Below are 16,590 nucleotides of genomic sequence, written 5' to 3'. Positions count from 1 at the left end.
ATTTTTCAGGGTGTTGCAGGGGGGCAGCAACAGTGGTGTGATTGTCAGTCCTCATGGTGCTTTTGTCAAGAGGAATCTCTCATCTCTTTTACTGCCCAGAAGGTCATAATGGCATACTCCATCATTGCAGGAAAGGGCAGATATCTTAACAAATCGAGTCTTTCTCAGGAAATTAACATGGCTTCTATGAGGTGTTTTTTAACCTCGTGTTCCCTGCCGCCTGCTTCTGAGCCTGTATCTGGCTCCCAGAATGGCAGCCGCTGGGCTTATTATTGATCTGATATTATTTCAGCTGTTAGGTGGTATGCAGTATACTAATTTTTAAGCAAGCCACAAATGCTGGTAATAAAGAACTTAATACTCAACTGCCTGGAGCACGATAATCTAGATTACCCTAGCAGTCCAGATTGATCATATTTGCCCAGACTAGGAAATGAGGATAACAATTGGATTTATTATTAGGAGTTCAAGAGAGAATGTATGAATGCTTCAAATCTGTGATTTGGGAGAAATGGTGTTTTAAAAAGATGTGTGTTGTTTACTTACCAGTACGGTAACTTCTCTTTGTGAGACTCCTGGGCGGCTGAGGGCTGGGGCTGTCTGTGACTGACAGCAGGCATTGGAAAGTCAACTGCCGCGTGTTCACTGCGTGGCTTCTGTCCTGCAGGGTCATCGAACAGCTGGGTGGGAAGCAGCTGGTGATGAACCACATGCACCACGAGGACCAGCAGGTGCGCTACAACGCCCTCCTGGCTGTACAGAAGCTCATGGTGCACAACTGGTAGGTGCCCCCGGCCCCCGGCCCCATCCACATGTTCTTAAGGAAACGCTCTCGTGAGTGCTGGTTTTTAAGAGCAGTGATTTAGATTAATACCTAGAAGTAGATTTTAGCCATTCAGAGCAGTGTTGTGATAGTTTAGAAAACAACTGCATTAATGTTCTCAAAAAACACATGTGCAAAGTAGTTTGTTGTTCAGTCTATGTCTGTTGAGTTGGTGATGCCATCCAACCGTCTCATCCTTTGTCAGGTTCAGTAGGGTTGCTGAAGTATAATTCTTGTCTTGTTAATAATAATTCCATTTAAATAGTTATTATTTCTCTTGAAAAGTTTATTGTTCAGCGTTTTCATTTTTTAAATTGCATTTATGATGTGAAAAAAAAGCTGAGTATGGCATAGAACACTAGAGTGTTCCCTTTGGCAGTGGAGAAAATTTTTTGGTCGAGAATTTTATTGTTCAAATGATCATGCATTAAAGATGAAACATTTAAAATTTGAAAACTTTGTCTTGAATTTAGGAATTTGATTTAGTTTCACAGTAAATTTTTTGATGTAGGATTACAAAAGGAAAAGTAAATTTTTTTATGGCCAGTAACTGGTTTATTTGCTCTTTATTATTGACTAGCCAATTAGAGAATATCCTTTCTCCCCCTTTTCTCTAGTTACGTGCCAAAATATTTTAGCTTTAGTGTTTTAATTATGATAAATCCTCTTTAGTGGAGAAGCTTTCCTGTACTTTATTAAAAGAATTTTCATATGAAGATTAGAATCCAGTTAGAAAGAATTCTAACTGTGGATTAGAATCCACAGTTGATCAGACTGTAGCGTTTGTTGTGACAGACACTTTTCTATGGCACTTTGTGCCAGAGGATGTAAACTGCTCCAGTAGTAGCAAGTTATTCAACGTCAAATTGGTGTGAGACCAAATAGAATGTCATTTGGAAGGAAAGGAAAGGAAAGGAAAACCTTTGGCAGCATTATTTCCAAATGTAAAAGGATTTTGAGCCAGTATCTTTATGCAGGTAACCAAGCTGGTAAAGCCTACTGCTCTACTTTCCTAAAATAGAGGCTTTTTAACTAAACCATGGTACTGGTTTTTAGAAGATGTTTCACACCAAATAAAACCTGAAAACATAATTGATTTGATTTCCTCTGAGCATTTAGTTTGTCTTGGTTTAATTAAAACAAATTTTTAGAAATGGTGTATTTTAGTACAACACAGTAACAGAAATATTGAAACTAATTAAAACACAGCTATGGGTAAAAGTAGAATACGAGTCTGTCTGAGTGGCAGCAGCAGCAGTGTTTCCTGACGGTATCGAGCATGTTTTCTCTGTTATTGCTTTGCTCTGAGGCCCGGTTTCCAGAGTTCCAGCGCTCTCCTGGTTTACTGTTTGACTTTTCTACCATAAATCATTTTTAGGTTTTTGGTGTTTCATTATTCCCAAGCTTTCTGTTGATCAGACTAAATCATAATTGTAGATTTAGTAAAGTTAGCATTTCTTTTTTACTGTGGAGAATGGTTTTTTGGTTTTAAGTCTAAAATTACATTTTGAGTATAAACTAGAAACTTAGGAAATCATGGACCTGGATTGTCTCTGGTTCTCAATTCGGATTCTGCTCTGAGGGGTTCAGTTCACTTTTCTTGGTGATGCAGAGATGGATTTACCCCTGGTTTATGGAACATGGAATGTAGAGCTTTACAGTATCATGTGAAAATATTGCTCACTTCTTTGTCAGGAGTTTATGACTGATTTCTGGATTATTTCTGTGACTTGGAGGACATAGAGTAGCCAGCATTGCCCCCTCCACTGGACACCTGTGTGTATGGAATAATGGGTTACATGTAGCCCCAACTGATGTGGGTGGGATGTGGGGGCCAGAATGGAAGGAGGGGACAGTAGGCATACACCGGGGTCCCTGTAGTTCAGGGAGCCTTGAAAGGGCCAGTCCCACCCATGGCCCTGCTGAGTGGATGTGCAGGCTCTGGCCTTCCCATCCCCACATGCAGTTCCTGGTATGTCCCTCGTTCTTTTGAACAAGACTGGATTTTTATATTCATGAATTTGGCAAAATAGATACAAGCAATGACAACTTAGTCTAGAGAACTTTTGTATAGACCCTCAGCTTCTGTGTTATAATCTAACATCATACAATGTCATCGTTTCTCTCCTACAGAATGATTTTAAATGTAATCAGCCTCTAATTCAGAAGCAGCCATATGTGCATATGGACAGCTCAGGACTTCAGGAAAGAAACACTGAATTTTGTAGGTAGAGGATCTTGTGTAGAACTTTCTCTTTGTTTCTAGATTCTTTTTCAACCTGTTTTCAAGCAGAATAATAAGAGTGTTAGACTCTCTAGTTCTTTTATGTGTAGGTAAATAATATAACAGAGAGACCTCACAAAGTCAAGGGTGTGGGTGATACTGCTTTTATTCTTCAATCTTTACATCTGACTGGGGTATTTTAGTTATTCTCTAAGTACATAGCCATAAATACAGTGATTAAAAGAGTTACTTATGAACAGAATTGAAGGGAAAAACCCCTTAGTAAGTTTTAATTTTTTAGCCTTAATAATCATGTTACTATAACATTCCAAGTGATTTTATTTTTTTATTTTTTTTAAATAAATTTATTCATTTTAATTGGAGGCAAATTACTTTACAGTATTGTAGTGATTTTGTCATACATTGACATGAATCAGCCACGGGTTTACATGTGTTCCCCATAACATATGACATTTCCAAATTTAACATTTTCCAAAATTAATTTAGAAAATTGTGGTCTGTCTTGGGCTGCCTGGAATTTTCCACATTATTCTTATGACATTTTTAGTGGAGGAATTCTCAGGTAAGACTATTTATTACATTCTAAATATAATTCAAGTAAAAGGAGTCTATAATAAGCCCTGAGTGTGGACTTTGCTCCCATTCTGTCTTCTTAAGAGTGCTTGTAACGGCATATGCCATGTTGCATAACTAGATTTGTATGTGCTGTGGTCACTTACAGGCGTGTTCTGCATTGTACTGATTGCTTTTGGTTATAACTACTTGATCCGGAACCAGCATTTAAAGTGAAAAGGAGGGACTTCTGGTTCTGGTTCTACAGGTATGGAGCTTGAAGTCTCCACTCCATCTGAACAAGTAAACAGCTGAACAGACTGAAAAATCAAGCAACCCTTGTTGAACCCACAGGAGAGGACAGGATACACTTTGCAGCCGAGACTAAAGAGGCACGTGAATGCAGAGTCGTTGCTCAGAGGAGCAGGACTCAGACCAGGGGACAGTGAGGGACCAGCGCCTGGAGGAGGCTGGACTATGGCTGGTGAATCACAGGAGGTGCAGTATGCACAAGTCTAGGGGATCTAGACGGGGGGTTGGGGAGTGGGCCAGTACAGTGAGAGTTCTCTTCAGAAGCCAGACCAGTGTCCCACAGTAAATATTTAAGAACTCCCATGGCCTTTTGTCAGAAAGGGGAGAGGAACCATTCTGAAACAGCCCAGAGCTCTTGTTCTTAACCAAGGCTGTACTCAGTGGAGATTCATTAACCTGCCTGCTGGGGTGTCATGAGAGTCTGACTGACCTGGGAAAGGGAAATGACCAGTTCCAGCAGACTCTGACCATCCTTTCCTACCCAGAAGGGTAGAAAAACCCCAAGGGACACTTGTGAAGGTCACAATCTCAGGGTCCAGGTTCAGTGAAGACTGAGACCAGATCATAGGACTCCAAAAAACTTCTTTCACCCTGCCTCACCACCATGTTACTTCAGATTTATTTGTAACAGTTTCTTTTACCCAGCACACCAAATCCAACTATTAAGAAAATATTACAAAGCATACCAAAAAGGAAAAAAAGACATCAGAACAAGCCATGGCGAGAATGTTGGGAGATCAGGCTGGAAACTTTAAACAACCATGACTAACATACTTAGGACTCTAATGGATAAAGTAGACAGCATGCAAGAACAGATGAACAAGTTAAGCAGAGAGATAGAAATCCTAAGAAAGGACCAAAAAGAAATGTTAGAGGTCAAAAATCCTGTATCAGAAGTGAAGAATGCCTTCGATGGACTTATTAGTAGACTGGACACAGCTGTCTACAGAAAACACCAGGCCTACTTGGGTTCACCATTGAATTCTACCAAATATTTAAGGAAGAAATGTTAGATCAATTCTTTGCAATCTTTTTAAGAGGTGAGAAGCAGAGGGAATACTTCCTAACTCATTTTGTGAGGCCAGCATCGCCTAATACCAAAACCAGACAAAGACATTATGAGAAAACCATAAACAAGAATCTCTTATGAACATAGATACAAAAATCCTCAATGAAATATTAACACACTGAATCCAACAACATATAAAAAGAATCATACACCAAAACCAAGTAAAATTTATTCCAGATATGCAAGGCTGGTTAGGCATTTGAGCATCAGTTAATATAATCCATCACATCAACAAAAAGAAGAAGAAAAATCACATGATTTTAACCATCAGTTCAGTTCAGTTGCTCAGTTGTATCCAACTCTTTGTGACCCCATGGACTGCAGCACGCCAGGCTTCCCTGTCCATCACCAATTCCTGGAGTTTGCACCAACTCCTGGATTATAACTATAGATGCAGAAAAAGCATCTGACAAAATAAAACACCTGTTCATAATAAAAACTTTCAATAAACTAGGAATAGAGTTCTTTCTCAATATGATAAAGAATATCTATTTTTTTAAAAAACCCTTCAGCTAACGTCATACTTATTGCTGAAAAACTGGAATCTTTCCCACAAAGATCAGGTACAAAACATAGAGGTCTCCTCTCACAACTTCTTTGTACTGGAAGTTCTAGCCAAAGCATTAAGATAAGAAAAAATAAATGGTATCCAGATTGAAAAGGAAGACATGAAACAGTCTTTGCTCCTAGATGACATGATCATCCATTTAGAAAATTCTAGAGGCTTGACAAAAAAAGAGTCTTCCTGAAACTAATAAGCAATTATAGCAAAGCTGCAGGAAATAAGGTTAATACACAAAAGTTAATCACTTTCCTATGTACCAGCAAGGGACAGGCAGAATTTGACTTGAAGACTTACTATGAGACTGCAGTAATCAAGATAGTATGGTATTGGTGAAAGAGTAGACAAACAGATCAATGGAACAGAATAGAAAGCCCAGAAATAAGGCCCCTTAAATATAATCAGCTGATCTCTGCCAGAGGAGTTGAAGGCAATGCAGTGAAATAAAAGTAGTCTTTTCAACAGATCGCGCTGGAACAACTGCACATCCACATGCCAAAAAAAAAAAGGACCTAGACACCGACCTTACAACCTTTACAAAAGCTAACTCAACATGGATCATGGAGTGAACATAAAAACTGTAGAAGATAATGTAGACAATCCAGGTGACCTTGGACATGGTGATGTCTTTTTAGATACACCACCAAAGGCCTGATTCAGGAAAGAAATAATTGAGAAGTTGAACTTCACTAAAATTAAAAAGTTCTACTCTGTGAAAGACAATGTCAAGAGAATAAAACCACAGACTGGGAGAAAATGTTTGCAAAAGGCATATTTGATAAAGGACTTATCTGAAATACAGAGAACTTATTTTTTGTTTGTCCATGCCATGCAGCTTGTGGGATCTTAGTTCCTCCACCAGGGATTGAATTTGGGCCCCTGGCAGTGAAAGCGCAAAGTCCTAAACACTGAACCACTGGGAATTCCCTGCAAAGAACTTTGGAAACTCAACAATAAGAAAACAACTTGAGTACAAAGTGAGCCAAAGACTTTAGCAGACACCTCACCAAAGAAGATATACTAATGGTAAGATTAAGAAAAGATGCTCCACATTTTATGTCATTAGGGGAATGCAGATTAAAACAAAAGCTAAATAACACCACACACCTATTAGATTGGCTGAAATCTGGAACAGTGGCAGCACCAAATGCTGGTGAGGGTGTGGAGCAGCAGGAATCCTCATTCGTTGCTGGTGGGGATGCTACATGGTGCAGCTGCTTTGGAAGGCAGTTGGTATTTTCATACAAAACTGAACATATTCTTAACCTGTGATCCAGAAGTTGTGTGCCTTGATATTAACCCACAGGGTTTGAAAACTCACATCCTCACAAAAACCCAGCACATGGATGTTTGTAGCAGACATTTTGGAAGCCACCAAGATGTCTTTCCTTGAGTAAATGGATAAGCAGACTGTGATATGTCCAGACAGTGGACCATTATTGAGTGTTGAGAAGGAATGAGCTATCAAGTCATGGAGAGGCACTGAGAAACTCCAAAGGCCTATGATTTAAGTGAAAGAGGGCTTCCCAGGTGGCTCAGTGGTAAAGAGTCCACCTGCAATGCAGGAGACCCAGGTTCAATCCCTGTGTTGCGAAGATCCCCTGGAGAAAGAAATGGCAACCCACTCCAGTATTCTTGGAGTGGGAGAATCCCGTGGACAGAGGAGCCTGGCAGGCTACAGTCCCTGGGGCTGTAAGAGTTGGACATGACTTAGCAACTAAACAACTGAAAGAAGCCAATCTGAAAAGGCTACATACTGTATAATTCCAATATACGGCATCTAGAGAAAGCGGAACTGTGGAGACAGTGAAAAGATCAATTGTGAGAATCAGGGAAAGGATGAACAGGCAGAGCACGGAGGAATTTTAGGACATTGAAAATACTGTGTGAAATTATCATGATGGACGTGTGTCGTTACACATTTGTCCAAGCATTTGTTACCAAGCCTGAACCAACAGTGACACATCTTAATCACCCAGAGTCGTAGCACACCTGGTGGCTCACTCTGGATGGTGTACAAATGTGAGCTAGGTGAGCTAAGACTCTGGGTGATTAAGATGTGTCAGTGTCGGTTCATGCTTGGTAACAAATATACTCTCTGATGTGGGGTGTTCATGGTTGGGGAGGCTCCAAGTGTGTGGGGACTAGGTATATCTGGGAAATCTCTGTGTCTTCCTCTCTATTTTTTTGTGAACCTAAAACTGCTCCAAAAAAACATTTCTAAAAAAAGAAAAAGGTGCATTTGCTGCCAGACCTAATGCTTTGAGTGGCCCAGCGCATGGCACATCATAACCGTGTGTGAGAAAAACGATAAAGTGCCTAAGACTGCTGCTCTGTGGATAACAGAAGGTAGAGGTGATGGGGAGGAGGGACTGGACTCTTCTGAACATAAGCTGGAGTTGAAGAAACTCTGGATTTAGCTAATGATATTTAGATTTTATAGCTAGTTTGTGAAGGTTTGATTGCTTGAATTCCTGTGGGAAAGATATCTTTGTTATTGTGAATTTTTCCCAAGTTGCTTTCATAATAGACTGTAATACAACTGCTTTTAAAACTTATGTTTTTGTTTCTTAGGACCAGAATTCATGTAAATAGAGTCTACTTTTAGAATCACTGATTTTTTTTTTTTTAATTCTGTGGGTCACCTCTTCAGGGATACTGCTAATTTGTTTAGTCTTTGAATTTAAATGCTATTAGAAAATGAAATAGCTAGTGGTGATGAAAATATATTTGGGAAATAGGTTGAGGACTCATGCTGTGATGTTCTTAAACTGTTTATTCTCACATCTACACAATAACATGTCTTCAGCCACCAGGAGCTGGAATAATGTTCCATGAAGCAGTGCTATTTAGGGATGAAGACTCTGAGGTTTAAAATCAGACAGACTTGGGTTTACATACCCTACATGCTGCTAAACAGCTTCACATTACAACATATCATTTAATGTGCTAAACTCCAGCTCCTCATCTGAAAAATGGGCTCTGCTGTAGCTTCTGTGGACGTTACTGGAAGAGTAGAGATGAGGATGCGCGTCCAGCAGGCAGTGCTGGGCTCTGGAAGAGGCAGATGTTAGAGACGGCACAGGTGACCTTGGTCGCAGCTTTTCCCAGGCTGGGACTTCAAAGTGCTGTGAAAACAGTTTCCCTGGGCTTCCCGGCTGGCTCAGATGGTAAAGAATCTGCCTGCAGTGCAGGAGACCCAGGTTTGATCCCTGGATTGGGAAGATCCTCTGGAGAAGGAAATGGTAACCCACTCCAGTATTCTTGCCTGGAAAGTCCCATGGACAGAGCAGCCTGCTGGGCTACAGTCCATGGAATCACAAAGAGTTGGACACGACTGAGCGACTGACACACACACACACACACACACTCAAGTTTGCAGTTTAAATGTGTTCCTGTCAATTAGATACAGATGAGGGAGAGCACTATGATTTTTTACATGGCTCATAAAACATAATTTGCTTTGTGTATAATACTTAAAATCATCATAAAAGCTGGATGAATAACTCCAGCTGAGTAAACTGTAGTGAATTTGCATGAAAGAAAACAGAACTATATATAACATATTTGAAATTTATTTTTTCTCTTTACTAAGTAGAAGTCTGTACTGGAAACAGGTATAAAGTCTATATTTTCAAAATGAATTGTTTTTATACATTCAGAAAAGAATATTTCCTTTATGATTTATACCTAATTGTTTTCCAAAACAGAATTGGTAAAGATTAAGAGAAATATAATTATGACTCAGTTGTAGTTTTAGTCATTATGATAAACTCATGGAAAGATGTGGGATGGAGAATTCTAGGTCCATTATCATTTTAGTTATGAAAATGTAAATACTAAAATGAAGATTAGAGAAAATAGTTCAAAAATGATAGTAAAAGTACATTTTCTACTGACTTTCTTGGAAGCCAAGGCAAAAAGGAAAACAATTGAGACCATAGTTTTCTCAGATTAATATGTTTGTCAGGAGACAGTTCACTCTCTCCCCTGGCACTGATCCATAGCTGAAGTTACCATGGTTTTAAATCATATAGTCATAGGTATACCTATGGCTGATACATGCTGATGTTTGGTAGAAACCAATGCAATACTGTAAAGCAGTTACCCTTCAATTAAAAATGAATAAATTAAAAAAAATTATATAGTCAGTGTCTTCAACTACAGTTTTAAAGAATGAATAAAAGTGTTTGAATATTTAAACAACCCTAAGTACAGTGAAGAGCTGACTCACTGGAAAAGACTCTGATGCTAGGAGGGATTGAGGGCGGGAGGAGAAGGGGACGCAAGAGGATGAGATGGCTGGATGGCATCACTGACTCGATGGATGTGAGTCTCAGTGAACTCCGGGAGTTTGTGATGGACAGGGAGGCCTGGCGTGCTGCAATTCATGGGGTCGCAAAGAGTCGGACACAACTGAGCGACTGAACTGAACTGAAGTACAGTGAGGGTTTGGCCCTTAATCATAATACAGTGGAGGCCTCGTGTTGTTCTTGGAGTTAGTGTAAGTAAGGCCAGGTCAGTACTTCCCGGTGCCCTGGGGCTGGCATCACCCTCAGACCCTCTTTCAGATTTCAGCTGTCTGGGGGGGTGCTCACAGCATCTGGGAAGCTGTTTGTCAGGATCGTGGATGCTGAGATGTAGATCTTTTATACCCCTGACAAGAGAATGAAATTGGTGTTTCTTAACCACATATGAGCTCTCTCAGCATTCAACATGATATCTTGTGTGGGCTGTTTTCTTACCTGGATTTTTTTAGGCTTACCTATTTTATTTTATTTATTTTTTTGTTGTAGGTTTCCCTTTTATTTTTCTTTTTTTTTTAATTTTATTTTTTTTTAACTTTACAATATTGTATTGGTTTTGCCATATATCAACATGAATCCGTTACCTAGATTTTTTGAAAGGGAAATATGTCTTCACACTCCCCATTTTTTTCAGTTTTCAGAAGTGCTGACATCTCAAGAGATGTTAAGATTTTGGAAAAAGAAAAAAATTGCCCTCTGGCTTTCTAGGTTCTTCTAGCTGGTCTAAGAATTTGACATGAGAAGATTAACAGGAGAAACTCTGATTTAATCACATGTGCACAGGGGCCTGTCCTAGGAGGCTTCCGTGGCATCTGAGAGGAGGAGAAGGGGGTGTCACTGGGGACTTCAGCAGGCAGGAGGCAGTTCACACGGAGACAGACAAGCGGGTGTTTGGAGAACAGATGTTTGCGGAGACCTGCTGGGATGGTGGGACACAGAGGACTCTGTTCTCCAGGCCCCATCCGGCTCCCCACACCCGGCCCGTGCTCTTTGTAGATCTCCCAGGATAGTGGTCTTCTGGGCCAGGCACTTCCTCTGAGGTCGGTAGACAGGTAAGGGGCAGGTGAAAGACTTCATGAACTGTCTGTTTCTTAAAAATAATTGTCATAAAATAATCCTCATGTTGAAGAGACATTATGTGGGGTGGCAAATTTTGTTTCCCTACAAAGTTATGGATGACGTTAGAGAAGGAAGCATCACACACCTCAAATTTTGCTTTTTGGGCTGTAGAAGTTAACAGTTTAATGTCCAGCTCCCATGGATTGCTGGTACAAATCAGATGCCCTTTGAGTGAACTGTGAGTTGAATTGGTGTATTAATCTTCATATGTACAGAGACTAACTCGGTACTCAGATAACTCATTTAGATAGCTCTGTGAAGTCCTGTTAGAGGTGTGTTTTCATCCCCTGAAGTGAAGTCTGTAGTCACTTTTCCTCTTGCCTGACAGTAACGTAGCCTTAACCCAGAGGCATGGTAGCTCAGCCGGTGAAGAATCCACCGGTAGTGCAGGAGACCCAGGTTTGATTCCTGGGTCAGGAAGATCCACTGGAGAAGGTATAGGCTACCCACTTCAGTATTCTTGGGCTTCCCTTGTTGCCAGGTTCCAGCCCCGGCTGATCCAGGGTATTCGAAGTGGGGACGGCGTCGGCGAGGATCAGGATACAATAGCTTCAATTACATATTAATTAAAGATGTAAAGAGTAATAGAATGAGGATAGCTCAGTAGGAAAATTCAGTGGAGAAAAGAAGCTGAGTAGCTTGGTTTATGCGGGAGACCAATAAAACTTCAAGACAAGAAGCTTGCACCACTTAACGTAGGCCACAGGCATCCTTCCGTTCTCCCGAAGGAGAGGAGACACTGAGGCCTCCCCGGTCGGATCTTAGAAGCCCAGGCAAAATTAGTAAGCTTGGTGGGTTCTGTGCTCCAGATGGAGACTCAGCCAGAGTGAGAGAGAGAGAGAGACATGGGGAGACCAGTATTTTGAGAAACTGATCCCAATTCTTTATTTTCCATGGTCTACTTTTATAACTGAGATGTTATGCAAAAGTCACATGGGGTCAGCAGTCCTGACTTTTATCAAAGTCAGGTGCTTCATACAAATGTATACAGAGGTCTTAGGGGTGTTGCATCATCTTCTGGCCAAGGGGCCTGCTGACAATTTATGATCCTTGTGACAGCGGTCAGTCAACCAGGACACTTATTTCTCCAGGGGTGATTATTCTTAAAACAGACGCCACCCAAATAAAGTTACATTCCTATAGGGTGAGGGTGTAGTGGGTTTTAGTTAAGGAAAGAATTTACTTAGCCTAAGGTCTAACATGATTAATATCAAAGGTTAATACTTATTTCTTCTATATATTCATTAACGTGTGTAAGGGCAGGGGATGTGGAGACTTAGCAACAAACATTGGCTCAACAAATGAAAAACCCTTCACCAACACAGTTTCTAATCAGCCCACTATACTTATACTAATGGTTTTCTAACTTTTCTAAGGAACCTGTTTTTAGAAGGTTTAAAGCATCTCATGCCTCTCACGGTTGGGAGGCTGTGAGCAATCACATGTGGCCGGACAAGCCTGTCAGGCAGGCTAGAGAACCTTCAGAGGAGTTTGTAGGTTAAAACACTCCTGTCACGCCCAGGAGTTTTTATTAACTGGAGCTCTAGGTTAACTCCTTTTCTGAAAGAGGTGGTGGGGGACAGTCCCCCGTAAAGTCAGAGGTGTAGGTGGGAGCACAAAGTAGTAAAGCAGGCAGGCTCTGGTTATGGGGGTAGATGCTCGAGGATTTCCAGGGGGACTCCTGAGGCTCGAGCCCGCCTTTGCGTATGCCGAGCCTCCTTCCTCATGACCTTTGCCACGGGCGGAGTGCCTTCCGCCGGCCCCCAACACCTTGTGGCTCAGCTGGTAAAGAATCTGCCTACGATGTGGGAGACCTGGGTTCAATCCCTGGTTTGGGAAGATCTCCTCCCTCGTAGCTCAGTTGGTACAGAATCTGCCTGCAATGCAGGAGACCTGGGTTCCATCCTTGGGTCGGGAGATCCCCTGGAGAAGGAGATGGCAACCTACTCAGTATTCTTTCCTACAGAGTCCCATGGACAGAGGAGCCTGGCAGGCAATGGGGTTGCAAGAGTCCAAGAGTCAGACACAACTTAGCAACTAAAACACCACCACCAGTCACTCCAGTATTCTGGCTGGGAGAATTCCAAGGACTGTCTAGTCCATGGGGTTGCAAAGAGTTGGACATGACTGAGCGACTTTTACTTACTCATTATTATTGTTGTTATTATCATCTACTGTAAAGATGGAACAGTGTCTGCTCTCTGCACCCTCTTTTATTGGAGACCAGGCAGCCTCTCAGTAGAGAGAGGAATGGGCCTGTGCCCTGGCAGTTCACCTGCCCACTCTGCCCTGAGCAGGTGGCCACAGCTTTCCCTCCCCTGTAGGTGGAGATGAGACACCCGCTCCCAGGTACAGCAGAGAGGAGAACATGCGGGCACACCCATGCTCAGGTCTCCACGGTGGCCTGTAACTGACTGCGGGTGAGGTAACCTCTGTGTGTTCCCAGGCGCAGGCCCCTGGTGTCAGGACTTCCATGTGCCCGCACACAGGACTTGCAGGTAGCTTGGGTGATGCACAGGAGTGTTAGAATTGACCACACTGGGTGTCAGGACAGCAGATCACCACGCTTTCCAGGCCGAGCCCAGGGAGTCGATGTTTCTCCAGAGCTCTGTCGACCGGGTTCCCGACGTGTAGGGCAGGCTCTTGTGCCTCCATTCAGTACTAGACGGTGTTTGTTCCAGGACCTAGCGTGGCCTCAAATCCTTCACAGACTCAAGCCCTTCACAGACGATCCTCCGTGTCCGTGGATCATCTGGGAGGAGTGTTCTCCTGCTATTGCTGGTTGAATCTGCAGACAGGATGCTGCGGGTATGGAGGGCAGACTGTGTACCTGAGGTCTGGGGATTCTACAGTAAGCATTGTACTCCCCAGCCCCGTTCTGCCTAAACCTCACAGACCTATGCAGCCACAAATGCTCCCTGGTTGGAATCTTCCCCAGGGTGCTGGCATTGACTGTGACCATAAACTCTTTTATTTTCTAATAACATTTGTAGGCTTCTGTTTTGACCTTTGCATAAATTAAAACTTAGCTGTTGGTTGAAGAAAAGATCCCTATTGTCTGTGTTAGGGTGGTTATTCTCATTAATACAGTAATAGATTATATGCTTCGTATGAAACCTAGAGTGAGTCAGCGGTAAGAACATTCCTCCTGGGATTAAAAAGATAAACCCATAAGCCATTGTCACGCTGCAGGAAGTTCAGTCAGGCTCGCGTGTTTAAACCACAGCTGGCTCCGAGCCCTGTGGAGTTCTGTCCCCTCACTTGTGCTAGTTCCTGGAGCTCATGCTCTTCCTGTCTGGGTTCTGTGTTGTTTCACAGGCATCTTCAAGCAGGGATGGTTTTGAGCTGAGGCTGTGATGATAGAGGGTGGACAGTGCAGGGGCCAAGACTCACCCCATCCTGGGTTCTGTGCTGTGCAGGACAGCAGGTCACCTTGGCCTGTGGATCCTGGGGGCCCCCAAAGGCTGCTTAATGGAGGTGCTAAGACCAGGGGAGGTGGAGCGGCGGCTGAGGGCTGGAAATGCTGACCCCTGCGCCCACTGAGCAGCCTTCACACCCATCCCTCAGCCAGCTCCCCAGTGAACACTGAGAGCCCGCTCTCCACCAAGTGATCAGCTGGAGTGTGAACCTGATCTCTAGTCCAAAACTCAGATTTTCCTCTTTATAGGAGGAATCTTGTAAATGTTCTTAAAAAACCTTTTTCTTGTCCTTATTGGGTACTTCAGAAACAATAGTTTAGGCAAGTCCTTTGTGAGAAGATAGGGAAAGGTTTTCTGTCCTGGAATCACAGTGGTAGCCACCTGCAGTTCAGAGCTGAGTATACACAGACTGTGGGTTTCCGAGGTGGTGCTAGTGGTAAAGAACTTTCCTGCTAGCGCAGGAGACCTAAGAGATGTGGGTTCGATCCCTGCAGGGGCTGGGAAGATCCCCTGGTGGAGGGCATGGCAACCCACTCCAGTATTCTTGCTTGGAGAATCCCATGGACAGAGGAGCCTGGTGGGCTACAGTCCATGGGGTTGCAGAGTCGGATACAACCGAGCAACTTCGCACAGCACATACACTGGTTGGGTGCTTGTCCAGTTGATTTTCTAGAGGAGAGAACGTCACCTGAAACATTGGGAGACCACCTCTCTAAGCCACAGTTTGCTCCCTCTATAAAAGAGGATCACTTTTCGGCTCCTGTGATTGTCCTGTGGGTTCAGCAGTACCATCTTGGGGAAGGTTTCAGACTCCACCAGTGTAGATGGAGTGAGCACTCAGTAACAAGCAGCTCCGAACTGTCGGATCCTGGAGGCTACTTCCAGTGGCTGTTTTCACATGTGCTTGTGTCAATCTCTAGGGATAGACAACTTGTATTTCCTAATGTCAGGAAGCTTCTCATGTGTCTGTTGGTCCACTGACTTGGACTTGTACGTAGGTTGGTTTTGAATTTGTTAGGTTGCAAAAGAGAGCAGCAGACAAGACTTTACAGGAAGGCAGACGTCACTTGTGGTCGGGTGCAGAATTACTCGTTTACGTGTGTCACGCCTGGTCTGTACATGGTAAATGGGCTGTTTAAAATTCATGCAGTACTGGTACTTTTGAATTTAGGCAAGATGAACAGGGAGGCCTGGCGTGCTGTGATTCATGAGGTCGCGAAGAGTCGGACACGACTGAGCGACTGATCTGATCTGAACTGAAGATCAGTTTTCTGGGGCTCAGCTTTTAGATGTTAAAGTGACTAGAGACGACAGTGTATATTGTGCTTCACTTTTGAAAAGGACTCTTTACTGATTTCACTTCTAACCTCCCTTGCTGTTTCCTTCTGTGTTTCAGGGAATATCTTGGTAAACAACTCCAGTCTGAACAGCCGCAGACTGCAGCCGCCCGGAGCTGAATGAGCTCTCAGGGCTTCCCTTGGATCTCCAGCCGTCCCCTCACCTGGGATAGAAGACCTGGAGTGGGTCTCAGTAACTGCGGTCAAGCTCAAACCATTCCTCATTTATGTGTCATTTTCTTCTGTTGTGTAGCTTTTCCCAATGCTGATTTCCCATTAATTTGTCTTAAAGTAGGTGCTTTCTGTATCTAAGGAAAATAGTACTGTTACATATACTGCTCATAATTTCTTTATTTATTGTCCTCTGGAATGAATATAGGGTTATTAAAACATTCTCACTCCAAATACATTTTTTTCTTTCCTTGTTCCTGACTTGAATTGTAACAAAAGTACCTTTTGTCCCAACTGAATTGGGAGAATTGTATTGGCAGAGTAGTGAATGGTAAATAAATGTTTTGAATTCATACGGATTTTTGTCTTCCATCCATCCACCCGCCCATCCACACATGCACATTGCAGCAATCTTCTGCTAATATTGAGAAAACCTTAAAATGTTAAATGAACTCTTAACATGATGCTGTCCTCTAAAAGACTTGCTTATGAAGCACAGTGAGGAATTTTAGCTATAGGTTATTTTCACTGATTTCTTATTTACTCTTGGATTTTCATACTTCAAGTCTATTTTCTTTTAATACTTTCTGGTTTAAATATTGCCAATAGGTATTTTATTTCTACCTCCCACCTTTTATTCTGGAACTCCCAGCCTTCACAGGGGCATCCATGGC

The 16,590-nt window shown here is 42.5% G+C and overlaps 1 protein-coding gene across 7 annotated transcripts in view; it reads left to right on the top strand.

Annotated features, from left to right (window-relative positions):
- Positions 1-16,269, top strand: part of ATP6V1H (ATPase H+ transporting V1 subunit H) — a 73,993-nt gene extending 57,724 nt beyond the window's left edge. For all 7 annotated transcript variants that reach the window (XM_015474432.3, XM_015474431.2, XM_015474430.2 and 4 more), the window contains 2 exon segments: positions 668-781; positions 15,805-16,269. In XM_015474432.3, coding sequence (XP_015329918.1) covers positions 668-781; positions 15,805-15,865 — 175 coding nt within the window. In that variant the 3' untranslated portion in view covers positions 15,866-16,269.
- Positions 16,270-16,590: the final 321 nt, after the last annotated feature.

The sequence above is a fragment of the Bos taurus genome, chromosome 14, assembly GCF_002263795.3.
Source record: "Bos taurus isolate L1 Dominette 01449 registration number 42190680 breed Hereford chromosome 14, ARS-UCD2.0, whole genome shotgun sequence".
Classification (NCBI taxonomy): Eukaryota; Metazoa; Chordata; class Mammalia; order Artiodactyla; family Bovidae; genus Bos; species Bos taurus.
This window is presented reverse-complemented; position numbering and strand designations above follow the sequence as displayed.